This window comes from Phocoena sinus, chromosome X (genome assembly GCF_008692025.1).
Source record: "Phocoena sinus isolate mPhoSin1 chromosome X, mPhoSin1.pri, whole genome shotgun sequence".
Lineage (NCBI taxonomy): Eukaryota > Metazoa > Chordata > Mammalia > Artiodactyla > Phocoenidae > Phocoena > Phocoena sinus.
In genome coordinates, this window is record NC_045784.1 from 2026721 (window position 1) to 2053632 (window position 26912).

General features: G+C 49.7%; 1 protein-coding gene across 4 annotated transcripts in view; it reads right to left on the reverse strand.

The window, feature by feature from the left end:
• PRKX (protein kinase X-linked) overlaps window positions 1-26912 on the reverse strand; it is an 86687-nt gene that overhangs the window by 34266 nt on the left and 25509 nt on the right. For all 4 annotated transcript variants that reach the window (XM_032621037.1, XM_032621033.1, XM_032621034.1 and 1 more), the window contains exons 2-3: window positions 17502-17670; window positions 319-582 (exon numbers count right to left, since the gene is read on the reverse strand). In XM_032621037.1, the coding sequence (XP_032476928.1) occupies window positions 319-582; window positions 17502-17670 (433 nt within the window). The remainder of the gene's footprint in view (window positions 1-318; window positions 583-17501; window positions 17671-26912) is intronic.

Genomic DNA, 26912 nt, shown 5'->3' on the forward strand with positions numbered 1-26912 from the left:
GAATGGATAAAGAAGATGTGGTGTGTATATATATATACACACACACACACACACACACACACACACACACACACACACACACGATGGAATATTACACAGCCATCAAGATGAATGAAATCATGCCATCTGCAGCACCGTGCATGGACCTGGAGATTGTCATACTGAGTGAAGTGAGTCAGACAGAGAAAGACAAACACCATACGATGTCACTTCTGTGTGGAATCTAAAGAAAAAGGAGGTCACAGCGCAGAGGACACAGAGCACGCTGCCAGAGGCAGGGGGCGGGAAGATGGGAAAACGGGGGAAACGTTCACTTACTTGTCCACCAGTTTCTTGGCGAACCCGAAGTCAGTGAGCTTGATGTGACCGTCTCTATCCAGCAGGATGTTCTCCGGCTTCAGGTCCCTGTAGACGATCTCCTTGGAGTGCAGGTACTCGATGGCACAGACGATCTCCGCGGCATAGAAGAGCCCGGTGGAGCTGGAGAAGCGGCCCTGGTTGCGCAGGTAGCTGAAGAGCTCACCACCCGGCACGAACTCCATCAGCATGTACAGGAAGCGGTCATCGTGCCCCGTCCAGAACCTGCGGGACCAGAGCGGGAGTGAGGGCTGCGCCTCGGATGGACAGGAAGGGACAGGGACGGACGGATGCTGGGATGGCACTTAGACGGAGGTCGTGTCACATGAACAGGTTGTGTTAAGATATATCTCTAGGTAAGACATGATCATACGAAGTGAAGTCAGTCAGACAGAGAAAGACAAATACCATATGATATCACTTATATGTGGAATCTAAAATGAGACACAAATGAACTTATCTACAAAACAGAAACAGACTCACAGACACAGAGAACAGACTGGTGGTTGCCAAGGGGGAGGGGGGTGGGGGAGGGATGGAATGGGAGTTTGGGGTTAGCAGATGCAAACTAGTATATAGAGAATGGATAAACCACAAGGTCCTCTTGTAGAGCACAGGGAACCGTATTCACTTTCCTGCGATAAACCCTACGGAAAAGAATACGATAAAGAATGCATAGATACGTATAAGGGAATAACTTTGCTGTACAGCAGAAATTAACACGGCATTGTAAATCAACTCTACTTCAATTAAATCTTTAAAAAAACGATATATCTCTAGGTCCATGTTAGGACACTCATATACATGGACAGATGCAAGACGTGTGTGGACAGATGTTAAGATTTGGTAGAGGGCTTCCCTGGTGGCGCAGTGGTTGAGAGTCTGCCTGCCGATGCAGGGGACGCGGGTTCGTGCCCCGGTCTGGGAAGATCCCACATGCCGCGGAGCGGCTGGGCCCGTGGGCCATGGCCGCTGAGCCTGCGCGTCCGGAGCCTGTGCTCCGCAGCGGGAGAGGCCACAGCAGTGAGAGGCCTGCGTACAGCCAAAAAAAAAAAAAAAAAAGATTTGGTAGAGATCGATGTTAAGATATGTCTATAGGTATTAGAACAGAAAAACCAACACATAAACAGATGATTATTTTGTAAGAAAAGATACATCCCTAGGTAGATGTTAAGATACTCATACAGATGGACCGATGCTCACATCTGTGTGTGCGGCGATGCTAAGATTTGGTAGAGAGCGATGTTATTGGTACAGATACATGTTAAGACACGGCATAGACAGATGTCACGTTATGTGTATAAATACACGTTAAGATCGATCTCTAGGTGGACGTTAAGATACTCGTATAGGTGAACAGATGTCGAGATATGTGTGTGGACACATGTTAAGGTTTGGCAGAGATCCATGTGATGGGTACAGGTACCCATTCGATGTGCTAAGATGTGGCACAGATGATGTTAACGTTACGTGTACAGACACACGTTTGGACACGTATAGGTAGACGTTAAGATTCAGGTGCACGCAGATGTTAGGATACAGGGAGACACAATGCTAAGGGATGGGTATCCTGTCGACATGCAAAGGTCTCAGAACGGCCAAGAGTAAATACCAACTTCTGATGATAAACTGGTGAACAGCTTGTTATGGGCTGAACTGTGTCCCCAACCCCCAAATTCATATGTTAAGTCCTCACCCCAGGACCTCAGGAGGTGATTCGATTAGGAAATACGGTCTTTAAGGAGGGGATGAAGGTAAATGAGGTCACTAGGGTGGGCCCTGATCCCATAGGACAGGTGTCCCTATAAGAAGAGGAGATCAGGACACAGACACACACAGAGGGACGACCCTGGGAGGACACAGGGAGGAGACGGCCATCTCCACGGTCTCAAAGGGCACCCACAAGGCCGACATCCTGACCTCAGACTTGCAACCTCCCCAAACATGCGCTAGTAACTCTGCTGATACAGCCGTGCCGTCTGGGGCGCTCGTCTCACAGCCCGAGCAGACTCACACGGGGAGGGCACACCTCAGGGATCACACCTGGTTCAGTGGCCCCAGGGTCGTCATCAAGACTGCAAATTTCCAGTCCATTCATGATGGCCTCCCAGACACCTACTGGGAAAGGTGGCCATTAACAAAACCCCAAAGCAAGAGATTTCTAAGCAACAACGGGTAGGAGATGTCCCCAGAGAGTCAGAAGAGACGCATCACCTTTAGAAAGGTGCTGATCGGCTCTGTTCACGGGAGAAAAGGCAGCAGCGACAAGCTGAGGAGAAAAGAAGAATATAGATGCGAGAAGAGACAGAGTCCTGAATGAATTTTAGAGGTCACGGCAAAGAGGAAAAGCAACAGCTACATCCTGGGGAGATAAGCACTGATGGAGAAGAAAGTTTGCCTGTAAAGGAGACGTAGCTACGTATGGCTGATTCACTTTGTTATACAGCAGAAACTCATACGCCATTGTAAAGCAACTGTACTCCAATAAAGATGTTAAAAAAAAAAAAAAAGACGTAGAATAAAAGAGAAACGCTCTTTGGAAGTAAGGGCTCTGTTTTTGAGCGGATTTAGGACACAGAAGCGTGACTCACGCACAAGCATATAAAGGTCCCCCCCCCCCCCCCCCCCGCAGGATCGGGACACACAGACGATGATATGAAGCAACGTGAGGCTACCGTGCCAGCGGTGCCTGATCCCCGAACCCCCGGCCCGGGCATCTTCTCTGCTCAGGACGCTGTGCTCCCCTCCAAGGCTGGTCCCAAAGAGCTGCGTCCCTCTGGGCTTCCATGAAAACAAAGGATGCTCGGAGGACCCGGCGTCCTTGGGTGAGCAATGCACAGGGCACCACGCACCAGATGGTCTTGGCTGCTGGGATGGGCTGTTCCAATAAAGTAAAGAACAATACAGGCACACCTCGTTTCAGTGTGCTTTGCGCACACCGCATTTTTAACACATGGAAGGTCTGTCACAACCCTGTTTCGCAAGCAACTCTACGGGCACCATTTTTGCAAGAGCATTTGCTCACTCTGGGGGTCTGGGTCCCCTTTTGGTAATTCTCGCGATACTTCAAACCTTTTCGTTACTGTGGCGATCTGTGATTTGGGGTGTTTCTATTGCAAAAAAGCAAGTCACGGAAGGCTCCGAGGTTGGTGAGCGATTTTTACCAATAACGTGTTTTTCACTATGGCACCCACATTGCTTTTTTTTTTAGACATAATGGTACTGCACACTTAACAGACTACAGTCCAGCGTAAACGTAACTTGTAGATGCGCTGGGAAACCAAAAGCTTCGCGTGACTCGCTTTACGGCGCTATTTACTTTACTGTGGTGCTCTGGAACGGAACCCACCGTTATGTCTGAGATCTGCCTGTAATCAACCGTATCGATATATACACAAAGCACTGGAGGAGATAGTTTGCAATGACCCAAAAAGTAGCTGGAAGGAAGATCACCAAGCAGTAACCAAGTGTGGCAGTGGTCAGGAAGGTGTAAGTTTCTGCAATAAATAAAAAGATGGGGGACTTCCCGGGCGGTCCAGTGGTCAGGACTTGGTGCTTTCACTGCCGAGGGCACGGATTCAGTTCCTGGTTGGGGAACTAAGATCCCCGTAAGCCTTGCGGTGCGTGCGGTCAAATTTGAAAAAAAAAAAAAAAGATGGGCTGCAGAGAGGAAAAACGCCCCCCGTCGTGGATGTGAAAAACTTTTCTATGCCCAAGGGAAGCCTTTTAAAAAGAAAAAAGGACAACACACTCTTCTGGTGTTCAAATGAATGGCTGTTTTGTTAAGCACTATGGTTTATATGTCTTCGCACAATGTGGGCCACGCGTTACGAAAGGGTTTCTCTACATGCGCGTTTACACGTGCAGACTCTTTGCACGACGGGTGCGGCTGGGGGATGACGGCTACCCTCCGATAGGGTGGCCATACATGCCATTCTTTCTCGGTGTTCCTCGTTGATTTCTGTCTCTCAGAGTCAGAGACGGCCCCGGATCCCGTCTGTAAGAAGCACAGCGGCAGCCACGTCTAGGCGTGGCTTTTCCCCCAGTTCCTGACAGCCGTGCATCTCTGGCCTGTTCCCCTTCTCACATCTGACAGCTCAAAGGCTCGAGATTTGCAGTGTTGAGACTTGAGGGAACACAGGACGCAGGAAGAGTGCTTTGGGGTTGTGGGTTGTGGCTATTGCTACTGGAGTGGAACACAACTTTGCTCCCCCCGCAAAGTATCTCTTTGGCACGCGGATTATTTCGACCTGAAAACAATCAAAGCCCAAAGACTCAAAAGAGAAACTCTGACCTTCTCGCTAATAGCCTAAAAGAATTTAGACGGAGGAGCTGTTCCTGGGACCCCTCTCCTCGCCAGAGATGTCTGCCCGTGATATGGGCCACCCGTGGTGGGGAAACAGCAGGGCCTGGAGATCACGGTCCACCCTGTGTCCCATTGTCTCTGCAGGCTCAGCAAACACTTGTCTACCAACCCTTTTCTTTTCCGTCTCCATGTCAACGGCCCTCCTTCCCTTTGAAGTCCCAAGCCACTAACCCAACAGGCTCTTTCGCCTTTAGCTGAAGATGATAGCATTTAAGATGAGGGTTAGGACCATGTCTGTGAGTGACTCCGCTTTCCTGGGTCTCTCCCGTGCGTCCAGGGGATTCAACTTTCGTGGGACTTTCTCCTGTTCATCTGTCTCACGTCCATTTCATTCTCAGACCAGCCAGAAGAGCCTGGAAGGATAAGGAAAATGTCTTCCTCCCCGACATGGCTTTCTGGAGAAATCGTCTGAGCAGACGCCCATCTTCCTTCCATCATTTAAAATCGAGATGAGTCGTTACCTTTGGGCCGCCCGCCCTCCTTCTCCGGTCCACATACCGACGTGTATGGCAAGGACGTTCCGTGCCGTGATGCTTGAATAGAAGCGCACGGCATCCCAAACGCACGACAGCCTCGCTGTGTTTTGCGGGCGAGCTGAGAACCCAGCAAGGGCTTTGCGGTTCTGACGGGGAGATGTGTTCTAGAGCAGGGGTCCCCAACCCCCAGGCCACGGTACTGATCCGCGTCCTGTTCGGAACCGGGCCGCACAGCAGGAGATGAGCCGCTGTTCCCCCCCCCCCACCGCCCCATCGCTCACATTACCACCTGAAGCCCACCATAGACACACACCTCCGTGGAAAAACCGTCTTCCACAAAACCGGCCCCCAAAGCCAAAAAGCTTGGGGACCGCTGTTCTAGGGTCCTGACACCTGACTGGTGAACTTGTACACTGAACCTCTACGTAAACTGGTGACCTGCTGAATTTCTCTGGGGCAGGGCGGATGGCCAATCTAGCTAGAACTCACCTGGGAAGGCCTGGGATTCCGGGATTTCGGGACCGAACTGAGCCCTTAAGAAGACGTGAAACAGTCAATAATATCTAAGCAAGGGCACGACCATTTTCTACAGCTGTGAATTGGGTTGAAAAGGTAGGAGAAATATACAGGAGCCTATCTCTCCGCTGCTCCAATACACACACACACGCACACACACACACACACACACACACACACACACACACACGCACCTGGAGGTCATCAGGGAGCTGCTAGGCAACTCATTCTTTGCGTAACTTCTGTAACTGCTCCCGCAGACCCACTAACAGGCTGAGACTGTCCTGACGTCTTCTCAGCTCTGGCAAACGATGCATCCCAAGGTTCCAAGGCAAACTCATCTCAACTCTCAGGAGCATCAGATAATGAACAATGTGGGGAGGTGAGGACAGAACCCAGATGGGGTCAGCAGCGAGGAATGAGACAACTTTCAGGGTTGAGCAAGTAAGTGGAGTGCGTCAGTCCCAAAAAATAGCGTGGCTGGACACCAGGTGATTCGGGAAGGAGGCCGGGGTCACAGTCTCTCTTTCCGTCCCCTGGGCTCCAGGGGAACTGCAATTTGATCCACGGGTAGGTCGACCGACATAGGAAGCAACTGAGGGTGAAGGGTCTGTTAACCGGCTCCCAATTCCTCACACGCCAAGCCATTCTCGGATACCAGCTGGGTGTCCTAGAATTCAACTCAGTTCTGGTACTATGCACCCGGAGTTAGCATCAGACCCCACGGGGTAAGGGCTCAGTCCCACAACACCCCAACGGCAAGTCCAGGGGGCCACCTGTGCTTCTGACCGACCGGCTGCAGGTGGAAGGTTGCCACGACCTCTCCTTGGGTTTCATCTGCTAGAACGGCTCACAGAAGTCAGGAACGTTTACGCGCTAGATCACCGGTTTATTATAAGAGGAGCTAACTCAGGAACAGCCAGATAGGACCGATGCAGAGGGTGAGATTTGGGGAGGGGGCAGGGGACCCCAACACCCTCTCCAGGCTGCACTCTCCCCAAATCTCTACATGTTCACCGACACGGAAGCTCTCTGAACCCTACCTTCTTGGGGTTTTATAGAGGCTTCATTACGTAGGTCTGATTAACTCACTGGCCACTGGGAAGCGAACTCAACCTCCAGCCCCCCTCCGCTTCCCAAGGTCAGGGTGGGACTGACAGTTCCAACCCTCTAAGGGTTGGTTCCCCTGTAACCAGCCCCCAGCCACAGGTGACCGGGGGGCTTTCCAAGACACCTTTATGGCTCTCGACACTTAGGAGATTTCAAGGGTTTTAGGAACTCGGTGCCAGGAACTGAGAAGCAGACCAGATAAATATTTCTTAGGATAAATCACCGCATCACAGTCTCAAATGTCACAAACAAGGGGCAGAGTGGGGAGAACTATCCTGACCGATCAAGATGGATGAAGACGTCCGTTCCACAAATATCTAATGAAATCAAACAAAACTTCAACCAACCAGCACACCTACGAAAGCCACCGTATATTAAGTGGATAAGTCATTTTGACCTTTGCAGATCACACGCAGAAGTGATCCGTCATCAGCCTGCTTAAGAAGCAATACTTTTCAAATAAAGGCACCCGTAACAAATAGAAATTATGGCTATAAAACAAACAAAAGTCCTGAGGGCCCTGATGCCACTTGCCTTCTCCAAATCACGAAAATCAAATACAGCATCGAAAGGAAGAAAAGAAATTCCGCCGATACATCTTTGCTTCAAAGCTCCACCAGTTAAGAGGTTTCTTGTATGGACAGAAGTTGTGAAGGGCTGGGTATTATTAATGATCGGAAGTAAACGAATATTCAAACACTTCCTGACATCACGATTCCAAAAACAGTAACAGTCATCGCTTGGTGCTTGTGGCTGACAGGAGGCAGTCCACGTGACCACAGAGGAATGAAACTCTTGAGGTTAGAAAATCAGAAGCGGGATACACTGCAGGAGCTAATCTGTTCATCCCGTCATTCTCATCAACTGCAGGACCGAGTCTATAAAAAGAGTAGAAGTTCGAGGGCCAAAAGCAAGGTTTATCACGTCGCTACGAGAAAAGCACGCACGTAGCGGATCTCAAAGGCGTGGGACCCACGGTTAGCATCACCGAGCAACATCTCCAGTAACTCACGATCACCCGTCCTTATTGACCTCACCACCCACTGGTTTTCTCTTTGTTTAGTGGATACATCTGGACAAGGACCCACTTCGGGGACGTCCCTGGTGGTCCAGTGGTTGATACTTCGCCTTGCCGTGCAGGGGGTGCGGGTTCGAGCCCTGGTCGGGGAAACTAAGGTCCCACATGCCTCGCAGCCGAAACACCAAAACACATAAAGCAGAAGCAATATTGTCACAAATTCAATAAAGACTTAAAAAATGGTCCACATAAAAAAAAAAAAAACAACAACAAAGGACCCACTTCATACCTGGCAATGTCCTATCTTGGACACACTGGAAAGGGCACCTCCCGTTTGGCCTGTCATGAGCCTTGTGGGAAGCAGGGGAACCAGCTCTAAACACCGAACACAGAAGGGGGGTGTGTGTCCCAGCAAGATGGGAAGGGTTGGCCAGGTGTATCTGTGGTCGAAGGAGGCTGGGGACAGACACACAGGGAAGTTGGAAACTGAGGCACCAGTCAAACCCTAGAGCTGTGGACGCACCGTAGGGAGTCTGCATTTTGTTGAGGGCAGGAAGGAAAGTCATTGACGGGACTGGAAAACAAAGGATGACAGTTGGGTTTTCATGTCAGAAAGAAGCCCCCGTCTCCAATCAAGAGTGGATGAGCCCTGGGGAGGTGACTGAGAAGAAAGAGAGGGGACCCAGATGAACAAAGGTGGATGGACTTTGGAGATGTGACTTACAAGAGGCAAGGGCAGGTCTGGAAAAGATGAAAACTCTAACTCGAAAAGATCCATGCACCCCTGTGTGCACAACAGCAGCAGTCACTGCAGCCAAGACATGGAAGCAACAGAAGTGTCCATCGACAGAGGACTGGATAAAGAAGACGTGGTACGTGTATACACAGTGGAATACCACTGAGCCATGAAAAAGAATGAAACGATGCCGCTTCCAGCGGCATGGATGGACCTGGAGATGATCATGCTATGTGAGGTCAGTCAGACAGAGAAAGACAGACGTTATACAGCATCACTCCTATGTGAAATCTAAGAAGTAACAGAAATGCATCTACGTACAAAACAGAAACAGACTCACAGACACAGAAGCATGGATGGACCTAGAGATTATCGTATCGAGTGAAGTAAGCCAGAAAGAGAAAGACAAATGCCACACGATGTCACTTAGATGAGGAATCTAAAATATGACACAAACGAACTTACTTCCACAACAGAAATAGACTCACTGACACAGAAAACAAACTTATGGTTACCAAAGGGGAAGCGGGGCGGAGGGGTTAAAAACTAGGGGTTTGGGGTTAACATGTTCACACCACTATATATAAAATAACCAACAAGGACCTACTGTAGAGCACAGGGAACTCTACTCAATCTCTTAGAATACTCTATAATGGAAAAGAATCGGAAAAGAGCTTTATATAAATATATAAAACGGAATCACTTTGCTGTACACGTGAAACGAGCACAAAACTGTAAATCAACTATAGTGCAAAGAATTAAAAAAAAAAAAAGGAAGAGGAAAGGGCAGAAGCCCTGGTTAGGGTGAACACAGCAGCAAAGAAAAGGAAATCAAAAACAGTGCCCGGGGGTGTGGGGGGCGGGGGGGACCCAGGAGCTGGAAGGGCCATTTGGGGGGAGTCCAGAGGAGGAACTGATTGGAGGTGTGGGGCAAAGAGGAAGGTCAAGAACTCCTTTCCAACACGAGGACCCTGAACTGCCTGCAGAGACATCTGGGCAGAAGGGACCAGGCGCCAGGTGGGTGGGTGCGTCTAGCTTGGAAGGAGCAGGTGTGAGTGAGAAGCTGAGCTGAGGCGTCTGGAGCGTCTACTGTACAGCGGGCGTGACTACAGTGCGTGACTTTGGGAGCACGTGCACACATTCACACACGTCCGGCCCCCATACCACGTCGCTCCCTGGTCCTCCCACCTCTACCTTGCATGGCCCATGGCCCAGCTCCTCTCCAAGGAAAAGCTAAGAGACCTCCCTCCCTTTCTGTACGCCCTCACCCCCGCCCGGCCTCCTGGAACGCGTCCACCCAAAATGCCCAGGAGGGATCTCTACGAAGCAGAGTTAAAAACAGTGAGAGGCAAAACAAATGTGTATAATATGCTGTAAGGATGCCACACTCTGTGTGCGAGCACGCACACACAGAGCTCTTTAAGCACAGGGAGGAGGACAGAAGGCATCATACCAAACTGTCCACGTGGTGACCTGGTGATGACGGAGGGACAAAGGAAGAAAGAAAAGGGAATGAGGCAAGCTGAGAAAAAAAAATAAAACAGAAAGAAAAGCAGAGGAGAGAAGAGAAAATGCTTAAGCACTCTCCACGGGCAGGAAAGAGAATGAGATGTCGAAAATGCACTCAAGGAGTTGAAGCGGGGACTGAGACGCCTGTACACCTGTGTTCACAGCAGCGTTACAACAGCCAAGAGGTGGAGGCAACCCAGGTGTCCATGGATGCGTGATGGATATAAACAAATGTGTTCCAGTCACACCATGGAATATTACTCAGCCATGAAAAGGAAGGACATTGTGATACAGGCTACAATGTGGATGTGCCTTGAGAAAATGATGCTGGGTGAGAGAAGCCAGACCCAAAAGGACACACAGTGTGGGATTCCACTCAGAGGAGGTCCCTAGGGTTGTCACACTTATCAGAAAGTAGATGGGGGAGGGGGACGGGGATGCAGTGCTTCATGGGCACCATGAGTTCCAACTCTGCAAGATGAAAAGGTTCTGGAGATGATGGTTGGGATGGCTGCACGATGTGGACGGACTTAATGTCACTGAATTATACACTTAAAAATGGTCAAGATGGCAGACGAATGGATAAGGAAGATGTGGCACATGTATACAATGGAATATCACTTGGCCATAAAAAGAAGCGAAGTTAAGTTAGTTGTAGTGAGGTGGATGGACCTAGAGTCTGTCATACAGAGTGAAGTAAGTCAGAAAGAGAAAAACAAATACCGTATGATCACACATATATATGGAATCTAAAAAAAAAAAAAAGTTCTGAAGAACCTAGGGGCAGGACAGGAATAAAGACCCAGATGTAGAGAATGGACTTGAGGACACGGGGAGGGGGAAGGGTAAGCTGGGACGAAGTGAGAGAGAGGCACGGACATATACACACTACCAAATGTAAAATAGATAGCTAGTGGAAAGCAGCCGCATAGCACAGGGAGGTCAGCTCGGTGCTTTGTGACCACCTAGAAGGGTGGGATAGGGAGGGTGGGAGGCAGAGACGCAAGAGGGAAGCCATATGGGGAGATATGTATATGTATGGCTGGTTCACTCTGTTATAAAGCAGAAACTAACACACCACTGTAAAGCAATTATACTCCAATAAAGATGTTTAAAAAAAAAAGTCAAGATGGTAAATTTTATGTGAGGTACATTTTACCACGATTAAAAAATTAAAATTGAAAAAATGCATTGGAGAGAACATATTTATCAATTATTCCATAAACAGCAAAAAAAAAAAAAAAGTGGCCGTCACTGACAATGAGTAGGAAAGTACCGGCAGAGACGTCAGCTCTGAGCTCAAAGAAGCACTTTCCACATTTGATTATTGTCTTTTATTTGCAAAGTCTGCAGTGAGCGCCTCCCTTGTGGCATTTTAATTAACTTAAAAGTCAGCCTCATCTAGCTGGAGACACCTAACTTTAAAGTCGCTCACCATTTCTCCAGATGCTGCCGTAAAGCTGGACTCTGCCATCAAAAGGAGAAAACAGAAAGCCACTCACGTCACCCTTTCTTGAGCCCCATCGCCCGTCGCAACCTGAGGCTCTGGAACATCCCTTCCAGTTTCCGAACCGGCTCCATGGTAACCAGTGCCCCCCCCCCCCACCCCGCCGAGGGGACCTGAACTTGTTTCGCCGTCCCCAGCCCAGGCTCCCCCTGTTGTGGTCCCCAGGGGTCCCAATGCTCGGTGGCTACATCTGATGCCTTCCCAAGGACGACCGTTTGCTCTCTCTCTCTTCCCAGATGGCTCCCTGGAAACTGCCCCACCTGGAACCCTGTCTCTCCCGTCCAACTTCCCAGGCGTGTGCCAGGCCAGTACACCGCTATGGAAGGCGGGGACGGGGTGACCTCGTGCTCTGTCCTCGCACCCAAGTCCCCAGCTGAACGCACAGGGAAGCACACCGTGCGTCCATCTAACCTCCCCAGAGGTGCCCTGGGGGCCCGTTCCCATCTCCTTCCCCAGCTCCTGAGTCACACACCAGCATCAATGCTGGAGCTCCCCACCAAGGCCAGCCTCGTGTCCAAGGCGGACTCAGATCCCTCCCCATGTCCCAGCCTGCTGGCTGACCCGGTGGCCCCTGCACCAAGCATTCCCCCCACCTGTCAGCCAACAAACGCCTTCTCCTTCTGCGAGATGCTGCTGCGGCGTCCTTAGGGGATTAGGATCTCCCGCCCCAAAGGGCTGACGATTCCGTCCTTACCAACCACGCCGGGATCTACCAGAGCCTCGTCGGGAACTTCACAGTTTCCCTCCATCAGGAGAATTCAAACCTCCCTTTTATAAGCATCCACCTTGCCAGAACCCCCAAAATTCAAAATGGACATTTCATTACGTTCGGACAAAGCACAGAACGAGGAATTGGGAAGTGGCCGTGTTCCTTCTGTCACAGCTGTCCCTTGCAGGCGATGGTGAAAGAGGAAGGAGAGCTATTTCTGGACTTTTGCTTCTGAAACTCAAGTGCAGAGGGGTCAAGGGACAGGGTGTTCTTTCCTCCTTAATTATCAGCAAAGTCAAGGAACAGTTTTACTAACTACCCGTCCACGTGCCAATGGAGATGCACACCAGACTCAAGTCTGTGGGCAGGAAGAAAGACCTTTCCTTTAGGCTATGGGCTCGTCCTCTCCAGACTAAGACCCAAGTTCCTCTACGTGGAGATCCAAGCTGTCATTTCGCCAATAATGAGAAGGATGTGCCCCATGGGTGATGGACCTCTGAGTTCTTTCATACCCAGATCTGTAGCGGAAAGCCAATGAAACATGGCTGGCTACCCGGGTCTTCTACCGCGCAATGAGTGACACGGCACTGGGACTGTTATTGGGTCCACAGGCTCATCACCAAGACTAGATGATGGAACTCCACGTGCAGGGGCTGGGACAGGGAAGTGAGAATGCACCCACACCCACCTAATCTCTGTGTCTGCCTGTATCACAGGCGTTATCAACCAACCATCCATCCATCCTTCAACCCATCCATCCAACCGTCAACCTATCTAATCATCTACCATCTGGGTATTCATCCATCCACCCACCCACCCATCCATCTTCCCAAATATCTACCTATCAATCTATTTATCTCACTATCTATTTCTATATCACCTGCCTATTCATCCTGTCTTCCTTTCTTCCTTCCATCCACGCATTCTTTCTTTCTTTCTACCTATCTATCTATCTAGGCAGTGGTCTGTAATCAGGACTATTTCACTCCCTGGGACATATTCTGTCAACGTCTAAAGACATTTTTTGCCATCACACCACAGAGGGAGTGTGCTCCTGGCATTGAGTGGGTAGACACCAGGGATGCTGCTAGACCTCCTCTACTACACAGAAGAGCCGCCACCACAAAGAATTTCCCGTCCCCAGTGTCAGTGGTGCCCAGGTGAGAACGCCTGTCCTGGATCCCACCAGCTCTAAGATGCCAGTGATTTCTATACACACAAAGGGCACAAAGGGCAGGGAGCAGACACAGGGTCCTGGTCTAGGGGCGGGACACAAGCCTTCCTCCCCGGGACACCTTGACTGTAACACAATCCTTCTACACTGAGTTTGTCAGCTCTTCTAAAATTATCTCTACGCTGGCTGAACTGGCCTTCAGGACTGCTTTATCCCAGAACAGAATGCATTCTCTGATGTGGACGTAATGAACGTCCTGGCCGACTTTCAACAACGCAACCAGTAGCACTTCAAATACCGAACGCTAATAACACCGTGGGCGAACAAGCCAAATCGTTCAAGTGGAAGTTGAAACTTGAGTCTGTGTTCGGCGTGATACCTGGGATCATCGGTATTCCACGTGGCTTCACGTGAACGCAAGTAAGGCTCACTCAACACTTCCGGACAGTATGAAAGGCAGATGTTGGGAGAAGCAACTCATTTCCAAGAGAAACTGCGCGGCTGGGGGGATTCGATACCTGCTTCCCTCGTGGTCTCTTCCCACTAAATCCGGTGCCCCATCCAGCGGCCCTGGGCACCCTACTCCCCCCGTTCGCGGGGCTGGTCAGATACAGCGCTCGCCCCCCGTTACGTGTGGGGCACCTCTAGAGTCTGCTGACCCTGCATCAATTTAATCTGTTTTCAAACACTGCCGGGTCCCACAAGTGATCATGTACAGGAAACTTCCAAAGGCTACAAATACTTTATAATAAGACCCTGTGCACTGAAAGACCTGCACCTAGCAAGTCACCCCAAAATCTATATGCTGAAGTCCTAACCCCCAGGACCTCAGCATGTGGCCGGATTTAGAGATGGAGTCTTTAAAAAGGGGATGAACGTGAAATGAGGTCACTAGGCTGGGTCCTGATCCCGTAGGGCTGGGGTCCTTATAGGAAGACGAGGCCACGACACAGACACGCAGAGGACAGCCTTGTGGACTAAAGGACCAGGAAAAGTTCCTGCCTCTTGGCCGGAGCACAGTTGGACCTGACATATAAAAGGACGACACTGAGGTGTGCCTGCACCCAGTGAGCTGTATGGCAACAGGAATATCAAGGTAGCAAAGAGACTGTCAGATTACAGAGCTACCACAGTGCAGAGAGATCACACTCTTTAAAATTAGAGAAAACCCGATTTAGATAACCTGGGGTCAAATTCCATCCCACTGAAACTAGGTCTTACAGCCTTTGTGATGGAAACAATTCAGGTACTTATCCAAAAGCACGGAACATCGGAATACAGAATCTGCGTCCCTCTGGATTCGGCAGTCTACCCTACCTGATGAGGAACCCTCCTGATTAGCTGTCCAGGAGTCAAGGAAGCAGAGTTGTCTGACTAAAGCTCTGTTTTTCACGGTCCTCCTTTTCCCTATTCCCTTTTAACTTCCCAAAGCTCAAGGATTCTATCCTGGGGACTCCTCTGACGTAGTTAGAAAGCATCTCCAGAGCCCATCACCTAGGCTGGTCCCCACTCCAGGAGACGACGGGGTGTGTGTTTGGGGCTTTGCTGGGGCTGCCGTAACAAAAGACCACAAACTGGGTGGCTTAAACGACAGAAATGCATCCTGTCATAGTTCTGGAGGCCAGAAGTGCAAGATCAGGGTGTTGGTGGTTCCTTCTAGAATCTCCAGGGAAGGATCCATCCTAGCTTCTTCTATAGCTTCTGGTGGTTGCCAGCAATCCCTGGGGCTCCTCGGCTTATGGCCGCATCACCCCCAATCTCCACCTCTGTCTTCACGTGGCCTTCTCCTCTCTGTGTGTCTTTGTGTGTCTTCTCCGCTTGTTTACAAGGGCACCCATCACATCGGATGGAGAACCCACCTTACTCCTGTAGGACCTCGACCTATATCTTGATTACACCTACAAAGACCCAACTTCCAAATAAGGTCACATTCACGGGTACTGGGGGTCAGGACATCAACGTATCTTTTGCAGCGGTTGGGGGGGACACGACACACAATTCAACCCACAGCAAGGTGGAGTTCCCAGAATGGAAGCCATCCCCCAAGGTTCCCTATAGCATCACCCTAATGCTTCCAGGGGGACGTGCCTGATCCCAGAAAATATGCGTTGAGGTGACCTCAGCAGCCCCGCCAGCCGCTGGGCGGCACGCCCACCACCCACGCACAGCCCTGGCAAGCACTCCTCCCACTGGCTTCTTCCCTCTTCTCCAAACTTGTGTCTTCTCGACGCCAATGTCTCAGACTTTTCGTTTTCACCATCCATTCCACCTGCTTCTCTTCCACGTTCTCCTAATTTCACTGCAGACACACAACAGATCACGCCACTTGGTTTCCAGAGCAAACCGGAACCCAGCGGCCAGGTGCCCCGTCTTCCTGGGAAAACTCAGCCACAAAGCACCCTCGGGGACACACCCTGGAGGTCCTGGCTTGAGACTTCCTGTATTTGGTAAAAGCCCAAGACCGTTCTCCTAAATCACGTGAGAATGACTTGGCAACAGACAAGGGAGTCCACGTCTCCTTTACAAAACGTGTACTGAAAACCCTAGCCAACTGAAGTCGTTATCCAGAATCACTATTTCAGTTTCTAGAAGAGACACCAGGAGTGGACGCTTTTCTTCTTTCCAGAAGAAGATCTACACGCATCAGATTTTCTACCCATCTTCCCACCACCTCCCAGCGAAGAGGAGACTCAGACCTGAACAGGGAGGGGTGGCGGCTCTGCTGCCCTGGCTACTTCTTTCTTTGTTTCGATTTTAATGACTCAACAGCATGAGACTCTACTGACCCGTCCACACTGGCCCGACACGGCCACTGGGCTTCTTAAAAGGAAAGTAAGACAAGAAGTCAGCTGCTTCCCTTCTGTCGCCCGTCAAACATGCCGCCCGTCCGTGCTCCGAGTGACACGCTGTTTCGGGCCCTGGGGACATTGCTCCGCGGCTGTGAGTTGACAGGTGTTATCTCCCTGCACTGGGGCACGTGCGACATGCTCCAAGAGCAGGGTGCAGGCGCCTGTCTCTGTGTACAGGCAGGTGTATCGCAGAAGAAAGGCAGGTGAGGGTGAGGTGGGAGAGGCAGGGGGTGGGGAGAGGCAGATGAAGGAGGCACCACAAGGGGGGCGGGTGGCCCTGCGGTGACAACATGGATGGCACCTCCCACCTTCTACTGCAGGTCACTTTCCTGGGATGGAGGCAAGAGCGTCTGAAAAGGGCCAGAGGCAGAGCCAGAGACCGGGATGAGCCGTTTCTAGGCCACTGAGCCCCTGGGGTCATTCCCTGAGGATGTGTCAGCAGAGACGCAGGTCATCGGAGGGCCGTGCGGGTGAAGGGATCACTACGGCTGTAGTTAAAGCAAAGAACGCCTTGAAAGAGGCAAGTCTGGGAGGCCAAGAACAGCCGGGCACTCAGGCCAGAGAGGGGGGCCCACACCAGGCTGGGCTGGGAGGGGTCGGGGGCTGCGAAGGGGCGTGAGGAAGGCGGCGGAAGGGGTGGGAAGTGGTGCCCGGCCCCCGGGGATGGGGACGGAGAGCCCTCTGTGGACGCCCACACCTGAGGCCCCTGAGTGGGAAACGGCCTTACCCTCCGCCAGCAAAGAGCGTGGCAGAAAGAGGGATCCATTTGGTCCACATTGGGCACCTTCAACTGGAAGGTTCTATGAGGCATCGACATGGGGCCACTGAACGGCCAGCTAGAAACCCAAGAAACGACGTGCGTGAGCAGAGGTGAGCAGGTGGCTGAGGTCCCAGGAAGACCGACTGGACGGGCTGTCCAGGGGGCTGGGGGTGGGAGGAGGGGACAGAGCCTCTGGCGGGCCCCAGGTGGCCCTGTGGACACGCGGCTGGCGCAGGGGGTGCGGCGCCAGGCGTGCCACCCTGGGCAGGCACTCGTGGGAACGGCGCCTTTCTCCGCGAGACCGGGAGCTGAGATGTCTCAGCAGAGGGTGACCCGCTGTGACCATCCTCCCACCTCCCGCAGGAAAATCCACCTGGGGTCCGGGAGGGCGGGGACCCGGCGAAGGGGACTCACAGCTTGACCAGGAACGGGTGGTTGACTTCCTTCAGCACGGATTTCTCGTTGTGAACGTGCTGTTCCTGCTTCAGGCGGATGACGTCCGGGATACTCATCACCTTCAGGGCGAAGAAACGTGTGCTCTGCTTCTCGCGGACCAGCTGCACGCGACCGAACGTCCCCGTACCTGCAGTGGGGAGACGCGGTGTCAGCAGTCACGGCCCCCAGGACGGGAGACCGGCACCCCGACCTCAAGACAACCTGGAGGCTCCGACAACTCAGTACCGGCGATACACCTGGTGCGAGGGCTGGGTGACAGGCACCTGTCTGGAACGGTCAACTGAACTGACACACACACAGGATCACTTGCCCCCGAACTGTTCTTTAATAGGGGCGACTGGCCATCCTTTCTGCAAATGAGTCGTCCCAGAGGAAATGCGCACACAAACACACACGCGGGGAAAGGCAGAACGGTAAAGGATGCTAAATACGGTCCTTCGATGTGTCTTTTTCTTTAGGTTTTCTAGATCAAGACAAGACATAGAAAATAAACTTGCGGTTACCGGAGGGGATAGCAGGGGGTGGGGAGAGATAAATTAGGAGTTTGGGATTAACAGATATACACGACTACATATAAAACAGGAGAACAACAAGGACCTACTGCAGAGCACAGGAAACTCTACTCAACATCTTATAATAACCTATAATAGGAAAGAATCTGAAAAAGAATAGATACGCATATATATAACCGCATCACTTTGCTGTGTGCCTGGAGCTAACACAACATTGCGAATTAACGAGACTTCAATTTAAAAAATTGGATTAAAAATAAAAAATCAGAAGATAACTCTTTCCATGAAAAACTTGTGAGTACCCCTGCCAGGTTCCTATTTATCCCACAAAGCACTGTATCAGAGGCCAATAAGCTCAAAACTCTAGGACACGTGTTGGTGATTGCCACCGTCCTGTTAAAACAAAACAAAACAAAAAAAGCCAAGTGTAACACACCCCTCCTCACAAGCTGCTTCCTTTAAGCCATGAATGCCAGCTAAACGCACTCAGTGTTTCTGTTAACACTTGCCAAGGGTTAGAACCAAGCGATGCAGATACTAACAGAGAGAAAAATTTAAAAAGTGCAACCACTGCAAACATGAAAGGAAATCAACAGTATAAATGTAAAAGGAAATCAAACCCTCTTGTGTACCATAGGCTGTGACACTGTCAACCCAAGGTCTCCTCCTCTGTGGTCTCCCACCAGCCCTTCTTCATCCTCTTGAGCCTCACTGTGGGGTGGGGTCCAGCTGCTACCCCTCCCCCAGGCCGACAATCACTTAAGGCACCTCTGAGATTAAAGTTCCAAAGGCATTTTATCTACGGCCAGAGAAAAGGTAAAGTTGGGGGCACAAAAATGACATCTGTATGTGTGAGCCTCTGGAAGCTTATCCAAGACGGCTGTCCTTTCTGCCCCTGTTTATCGAAGAAATAACGCAGAGGAAGGGCTCTCCCAGGGGAAGGAGGTGTGGAAAACGGCCAACGAACTGGGGCTCCCTGGCTGGAAAAAAATGGCAATCAACACGATGAGAATGCAGGAAGAAAGGAATTCGAGGATGGCTCGAAGACGAAAAAGACCTTCAACGCAACCATGCAGCCAGCCACCTTCTCCTCTTTCATAGAGTTGGGAACGCCATTATGGCACACGGTAACATGGAGAGGAAAACGAAGTTACACCTAAGCAACACACTTGGGGGGAGGACCTTTTCTACAAATTGAAATTCTCAAGCTGCAAAAGAAGTAAGTGCATCTACTGGCTTACACAGCTGGGGTGAGGGACAATGCCAAGTCACCTTGGCTTTTAAAGCAAGTTCCCAATCGTGAATATTTTATTATCGCGCAAGTAGAAAGTGATGTACAAACATGAAGGAAAGAAACTGTGCCAGAAGCAGCAAATGATGAGCCCCAGTACAGGTTTTAAAAGTCCATCCTCATCAAAAGATGATTCGGAAGTAAAAACAGAACTGCACCACAGTTAGGCAGTGTTGACAAAGTTCTGTGCAAGTGGATCCACACAGAGAGGCAAGTAGGGAAAGGGCTCCGAGGAGAGTGAATGGACACAGTTTAGGTGTTTTCATGAGATCGCTTGGTAAAGGGCACATGAGTGGGAACTGAGGACATTGGCATGGCTTCTAGTGCAAGTTTTGCCTTTGACTTGTTCTGTGAACCCAAGGCAAACAAATGAACCCGTCTGGACTCATACTGTTTTCATCTGACAGAACAGGTAGATGACTATATCAACGTTATCAACTGTCTCACCACACGCTAAAATTCTAACGATGAAAAGAAAGAACACGGCTATGACTCAACAGTTTTTTTTTTTTTTTTTTACCTTTCTGCCTGCAACCTCTTTTAAGCTTTGCTCTGAGCTGCGTGTGCTGTAAACACTGGGAACTCAAAGCAGAGTGCCTGCAGTGCAGAGATGGGGGAACTCCCTCAGCACCACAGTCAATTACAGGATGATATAGGGAAACCGTCTTGTTGACGGCAGATGAAACCAGCATGCTGTAACTTTTAAGCTGACCGGCTTGAATGCGCTGAAGACCAGACCAACATTCAATGGTGCTGGTATGAAGTTGTTATTGCAGTAGAAAGAAAAAGGACAAACATCTTTTCCTGCTCGGTGTTGGCAGGCTCTCCAATACACATCCCCAGCTCTCCATATCTCCCGTTGGAAAGTAGAAAAGTCCCCCTTTTAGCTTTGCTGCCGGTAAGGACGGTTACATGACCCACCTCCGCCCAATAAGAGACGAAATGGAATATTATTCAGCGTAAAAATGAAGGAAAGCCTTGTTGATCATCTATTTTATATATACTCGTATGTGTATGTTAATCCCAGGTTCCTGACTGATTCCTCCCCCTCACGTTTCCCCTCTGGTAAACATAAGTTTGTTTTCGAAATCTGTGAGTCTGTTTCTGTTTTGTATGTAAGTTCATTTATATCATTGTTAATTAGATACCACAGATGAGTGACAGCATATGATCTTTGTCTAACTTACTTCACTTACTTCACTAGTGTGATAATCAACTACACTCCAATAAAATCAGAAAACGAAGGAAATCCTGCCACTTGGGACATCACGGATGAGCCCTGAGAGCATTAGGCTAAGTGAGATAAGTCCAACAGAGAAAAACGCACACTGTATGATCGCATATATATGAGGAATCTAAAAAAGGGCAAACTCATAGAAACAGAGTCGACGGTGGTCGCCAGAGGTGAGGGGTGAGCGATCGGGGGAATGGATGAAGGGGGTTAAAGGGCAGAAGGCTACAGTTACAAAATAAATAAGTCCTGGGGATGTCAAGTAAGGCATGGTGACTACAGTTAGTAACTCTGTATTGTTTACTTGAAAGCCGCTAAGCGAGTAGATCTTAAAAGTTCTCATCACGAGAAAAAAATGTGTAACTATGTGAGGTGATGGATGTTAACTAGATAGACTGTGGTGATCAGTTTGCAATATATACGAATATCCAGTCATTGTGTTGCACACCCAAAACTAATACAGCGTTATACATCAAACACATCTCAAAAAAACGGGGGAAAAAAAAAACCAAACCTATTTCTCAACTACACTCCAGTAAAGGTTTAAAAAATAAATAAAGGGGTCACCTTGAACACAAGGTATCACTTTACTATGAGTAAAGTCACAACAGAGGGGGAAAAAAAAAGAACTGCAGAGTGAGGTGTGGGAAAGCGCAGAAAATGCATTTCGCAGGGTCAGGAGGGACTGACCTGCCGTCTTCCTCAGCTCCAAACCCACAAACTGTCCCGAGAGGAGGGAGGTCACACAGGGACCACGGCAAACCCTTTGCCCTACAGACGCCAGGTAAAAAAAAGCAGCCACCTTATTTTGTCTTTGAAAACCCATAATGTAAATGAAGCAGGTGGAAAATCAAAGCTACTAGGATTTAAGTTTGTGTGGGTCATTGTAAGTTTGCTGGAACTGAAAACACTTGGGGGGACATCCACACAGAATGGGGACCGTAAGAGTAGCGTGGAATGCCAGGTAATCACAAAAGGAGAAAACGGAAACCACTCTGGGTTTTATCTCGGGGTATGGGGATCACAGGGGTAATGACAGAAATGATAGGGAGGCCACTCCCTCTGATTTCACCCTCCATCCCCCTCTGGTCTCCCCCCTTTTCCCGCACCACGTTCTGCAGAAAAAATCCACTAATGGACCAACGCACCAGAAAACCGACATCGCCCATCTGAACCCTACTCAACCTCTGTACTGGGAGGGGACCCACAGTGGGCCTGGTCCTGTTTGGCTCACCTACACACCGTTTTTCTAAGTCTCCTCCCACCAGTTGAGGGTTGAATTGTGTCCCCCAAGAGACAGATTCAATTCCTAATCCTGGAACCTGGGAACGGGAGCTTATTTGGAAACAGGGTCTCTGCAGAGGTGATGAAGGGAAGGGTCTCAGATGAGGTCCTCCTGGATGAGGGTGGCCCTACATCCAATGACAGGGTCCTTCCAAGAGACAGAAGAGGAGAGACCCAGACACAGAGGAGAAGCCATGTGAAGACAGGACAGGAGGGATGCGGCCAGAAGCCCAGGGACGCCTGGAGCCCCCAGAAGCTGGAAGAGGCAGGAAGGACCCTCCCCTGGAGCCTCTGGAGGGAGCGTGGCCCTGGGGCACCTTGACCTCAGACGTCTGGTCTCCAGGATTCAGAGAGGATGAATGCCTGTGGTTTCAAGCTTCCCAGTTTGGCGGTAATTTGTTACGGCAGCTCCAGCGGTACAAATTCCACCAAGCAATGCAAGGATTCCTCTAGCATCCTTATTATCTAATCACCTAATACTACGTGTTCATGTTTTTGCATACAGAACCTAACAGGATTTTTACTTATCTTCCTCCTGTTTGAGAACACGTTTGGAAATGAAAATTTACATTTTTCAAATACCCCAACAGGGATCTGCTCAAGTCTTTTGATACACTGATGTGGTTTGGGAAATCCGGGGAAATGTAAAGGCCAACACTGAGGACACCACACTCAACTGTCTTTGTCCAGATAGTTGATGAGGAGAGACTCAAGGGAAACTCTAGAATTCATGAAAAGAAAAGCCGGTCTGTTCTGGAAAAGTGATGAACTTTCCAAAAGCTTATCAAAAGAAGCATGCAGGGCTTTCCCTGGTGGCGCAGTGGTTGAGAGTCCGCCTGCCGATGCAGGGGACACGGGTTCGTGCCCCGGTCCGGGAAGATCCCACGTGCCGCGGAGTGGCTGGGCCCGTGAGCCATGGCCACTGAGCCTGCGCGTCCGGAGCCTGTGCTCCGCAACGGGAGAGTCCACAACAGTGAGAGGCCCGCGTACCGAAAAAAAAAAAAAAAAAACAAACAAAAGAAGTACGCAAACCAGGAGTCTGCCTCAAGACAGAACAGGATGATAGCTAATAACAGCAACATTTTCTGGGCAAAAGAAACACTGCTGGGTTTCTGCTCCGGTGGGGTAAGCCCCGTGGCTGTCCTCACCAGGAACACGCCCCCGTCAGAAAAGGGAATTTCTCTTGGAGACTCTGACACAGGCAGTTTCGCCAGAAAGACAGCCAAATTCCACATTCCCTTTTATGAACTGCATTTTCATTTCATGTTTTAATTACTGGAAGTGAGAAGATTCTGCCTCTTACAAAGGATTTTGTAAAAGTGTACACGCATAATGTCTCCTGCGAAAAATGCACATAATTAAGCTTACCGTTATGACACGGAAGTCTGGCTTCCCAATGACTTTTTTTTTTATCCTTGAGACTGCAACAATCAAATGAAATATGCAATACCCCTCTATCCATTTCTAGATACCTCTGACAAAATTTAACCTTGAAGAAACACACTGCTTTTTTATTACTTTACATCGTGGAGACCATCGGCAGTGACGTTATCTTACACACTTCCGTCTTGTGCTTTAAGGAAAAAAGACTCCACAAGAAAGGACGTATCCAAGCTTTGATGATGAAAGGGGTAGAAACAAACCCTTTGAGGACATGTTTAAGGAGAACATTTATTTCACAAATAAAGGAAAAGACAACGTGAAGTAACAGGATCATTATAACAACCCGTGGAGCAGAATTGATAGAAATTCCACCAAGGTAGAAACTAGCAAAGACTGGTTAAATGTGCAAAGGGAGCCCTGTATATAAAGACCGTATTTCCTGGGTTCTGTTGAAAATTAGGGAACCGAACCAGTTTTTAACCTGACGAGAAATCACCTTTCCTTTTCTTCCTGTTTCAGAGATTCAGAAATAGTACTGGTTCCCTAAAAATGACTGAGTTCATGCTTTGAAGGGTCTGCTCTAAACAGGATGACCTCTGGGGGGAGGGATAAATGGGGAGATTGGGATTGACACATACACACTGTTATATATAAAATAGATAACTAATAAGGAACTGCTGTAGCGCACAGGGAACTCTACTCAATACTCTGTCATGGCCTATATGGGAAAAGAATCTAAAAAAGTGTGGATATATGTATATGTATTACTGACTCACTTTGCTGTACACCTGAAACTAACACAACATCGTAAATCAACTGTACTCCCATAAAAATTTCAAACAATAGGGGCTTCCCTGGTGGCGCAGTGGTTGAGAGTCCGCCTGCCGATGCAGGGGACACGGGTTCGTGCCCCGGTCCGGGAAGATCCCACATGCCGCGGGGCAGTTGGGCCCGTGAGCCGTGGCCGCTGAGCCTGCACGTCCGGAGCCTGGGCTCCGCAACAGGAGAGGCCACAACAGTGAGAGGCCCGCGTACCGCAAAAAAATAAATAAATAAATAAAAATTCAAACAATAAATCAATAAATAGGATGACGTCTCGTCCACACAGCAAGGGAGGGGCAGTTATTTGATTATGCAAACAATTCTTAAACACACACACACACATTTTCCATTCTGGGTCCACACTGGGGATGAAACAATTCTGAACAGGAGGTGCCACGGCTGTGGGGATGGATTCGGGGGTCTGAGATGTCAAGATCTGTCTTTCACATCTGTGGGCCTAATCCAGCAATGAAAGACATCAGCTTCATTCTTCTAATCCATTCTTTACCCAAAGATCCCAGGGTGGCCTCCCGGGTGTTACCTTCTTACAAGGGACCCAGAATCAAAGCTCAGACTTCGTGCAGAAAGTCTTTCAGTTACCTCCACTCTTACCCAAGGAAGGCCCACTCGGGAGATTCTATAAAGCCAGTACTTGGTTTTAACTTCGTCCTGTGTTTATGGAGGATGTTATCACTGCGGGTCCTGGAGGAGGACTCATGGGGACTCCCCTCTGTGGGCTATTCTACAACTTCTCCTGCGTCTTCAACTGCTGAATGAATCATCATAAACTAGTTCATCATAAAAAGTTCTTGTAAAAAATCGCGTCTGTCGTACACCCTGGAGGATCCTATGCCCCACGTGACCATCTTCAAGAAGCCCTGTGTCCGAAATCCATAGATTCCAGGTTCGACCAGAGACACTTTGCTAAAGGCATCGGTAGAGAAGGACCGATTGTACCAGCTCACCTGCCTTCTTTTTCTTAACCTGACTGTATCCCCCTCCACCCCTGTCAAAAACAGGAAGGAACGGATACACAGATACGTGGACAGATAGAAAGAATGGAGAGATGGATGAAGGACAGACAGATGACTAATAGATATGGGCTTTGTACGCCTATTTCCCAAAGAGGAGATAAAACCTCATCACAATCCACCTGACAATTACCTGTAATCTCCATCTTCATTTAGTAACAGCCGACACAACTTTAGGACAGTCCAAACCACTCCGTCAAACCTTAAAGCACAGAGAGCTGGGAAGAGGATTAAAAACACCCGTCACCCAGCTTCTGACGTCAAGAAACCCCACTCCCGAAGACTCCTGGGATCCAGACGCCAAATAATTTCAACTCACTTCCCACAGCTGTCTGATAGAAACCTTTTTTTGTTTAGTATTTATTTTACTTATTTTATTTTTGGCTGCGTCGGGTCTTAGTTGCGGCATGCGGCAGGCTCCTTCGCTGCGGCGTGCGGGCCTCTCTCTAGTTGTGGCGCGAGGGCTCAGTAGTTGTGGCGCGCGGGCTTAGTTGCTCTGCGGCATGGGGGATCTTAGTTCCCCAACCAGGATCGAACCCACGTCCCGTGCACTGGAAGGCGGATTCTTAACTACTGGACCACCAGGGAAGTCCAGAGAGAACTACTTCTTTTAATGGAACTATAGGTAATTTACAATGTTGTGTTAGTTTCAGTTTACAGCAAGTGATTCAGTTCTTTATATATATATATTTTTTTTTCAGATTCTTTTCCATTATAGGTTATTACAAGATATTGAGTAGAGTTCCCTGTGCTCTACAGTAGGTCCTTGTTGTTTATCTATTTCATATATAGTAGTGTGTACCTGTTAATCCCAAACTCCTAACTTATCTCTCCCTCCCACGACCCACTATCCCCTTTGGTAACCAGAAGTTTGTTAGAGGTAAAGCTTTTTCAGGGGAGCATCTCAGGATCACAAAGAGACCAACTGCAAGAGTTCTCAGTACGTATCCACCCCATCCTGAAACAGTCTGCACCCGCCCCTTGTATATAGAGCATAATCATACCTGTTTATACTGGCAGGAAGGGAGCCGAGCCAGAGCTCAGAAAGAGGTGACCCAACCATCTCTAAAGAAAGACCTGCCTTACCGGCCATCCCATCCCCTGCACCCTCCACTTCTCTGTAACCTGCGATCTCTCTTGAAGTTACGACGCTCAGTGTGCCTTGCAATGGTGTATCCCAGATGCTAACAAAACAGAACCAGGCATGGCCAAGGGGACAGAGAATGTGGGTGAAGGAGACCCAACCTGCCCTGAAATGCAGGAGAAAAGACAGCCAACAGGCCAGTGGGGGGGGGGGGGGGGGGGGGGGCGGAAACTGCCACAGGAGCAGAGCTTCCAAGGAAGCACGTCATCTCTTCCCTGTGGCGCTGGGAAAGAGGATGCAGTGGAAAATGTGCTTCAACCCAGGTCCCCTCAGCGGGAGCAGAATCCCCACACCCTGTGTATCACCTGCTGGGCCAGGGGCTTGAGCTCTGCGTTGGGTTTCGAGGGAACACTCTTCTTCCTCACACTTCTATATGGTCGAGGTAGGTTAAGGTACAGAGGTTAACACAGGGTGTATATAATATTAAGGGTTGCAACTGGGAGACTTCTGAGCAGCCCAGCGACCCTCAAGGGGCTACAGAGGGGTCTGGACCACGCTTCAGAGCCGAGGCTGCCTGAGGTTCACACACCCCCGGCCTCGCCGTGCCGTGGCGTCTGGTGCAGCCATTCTGCAAGATGGGGGCCGGACAGAGGGTGACATACCCCCAATTCGCTAGCATGCCCAGACGTGGGAAGAATTCAGCGGACCCGTAGGTGAGCCTAGGACACGGC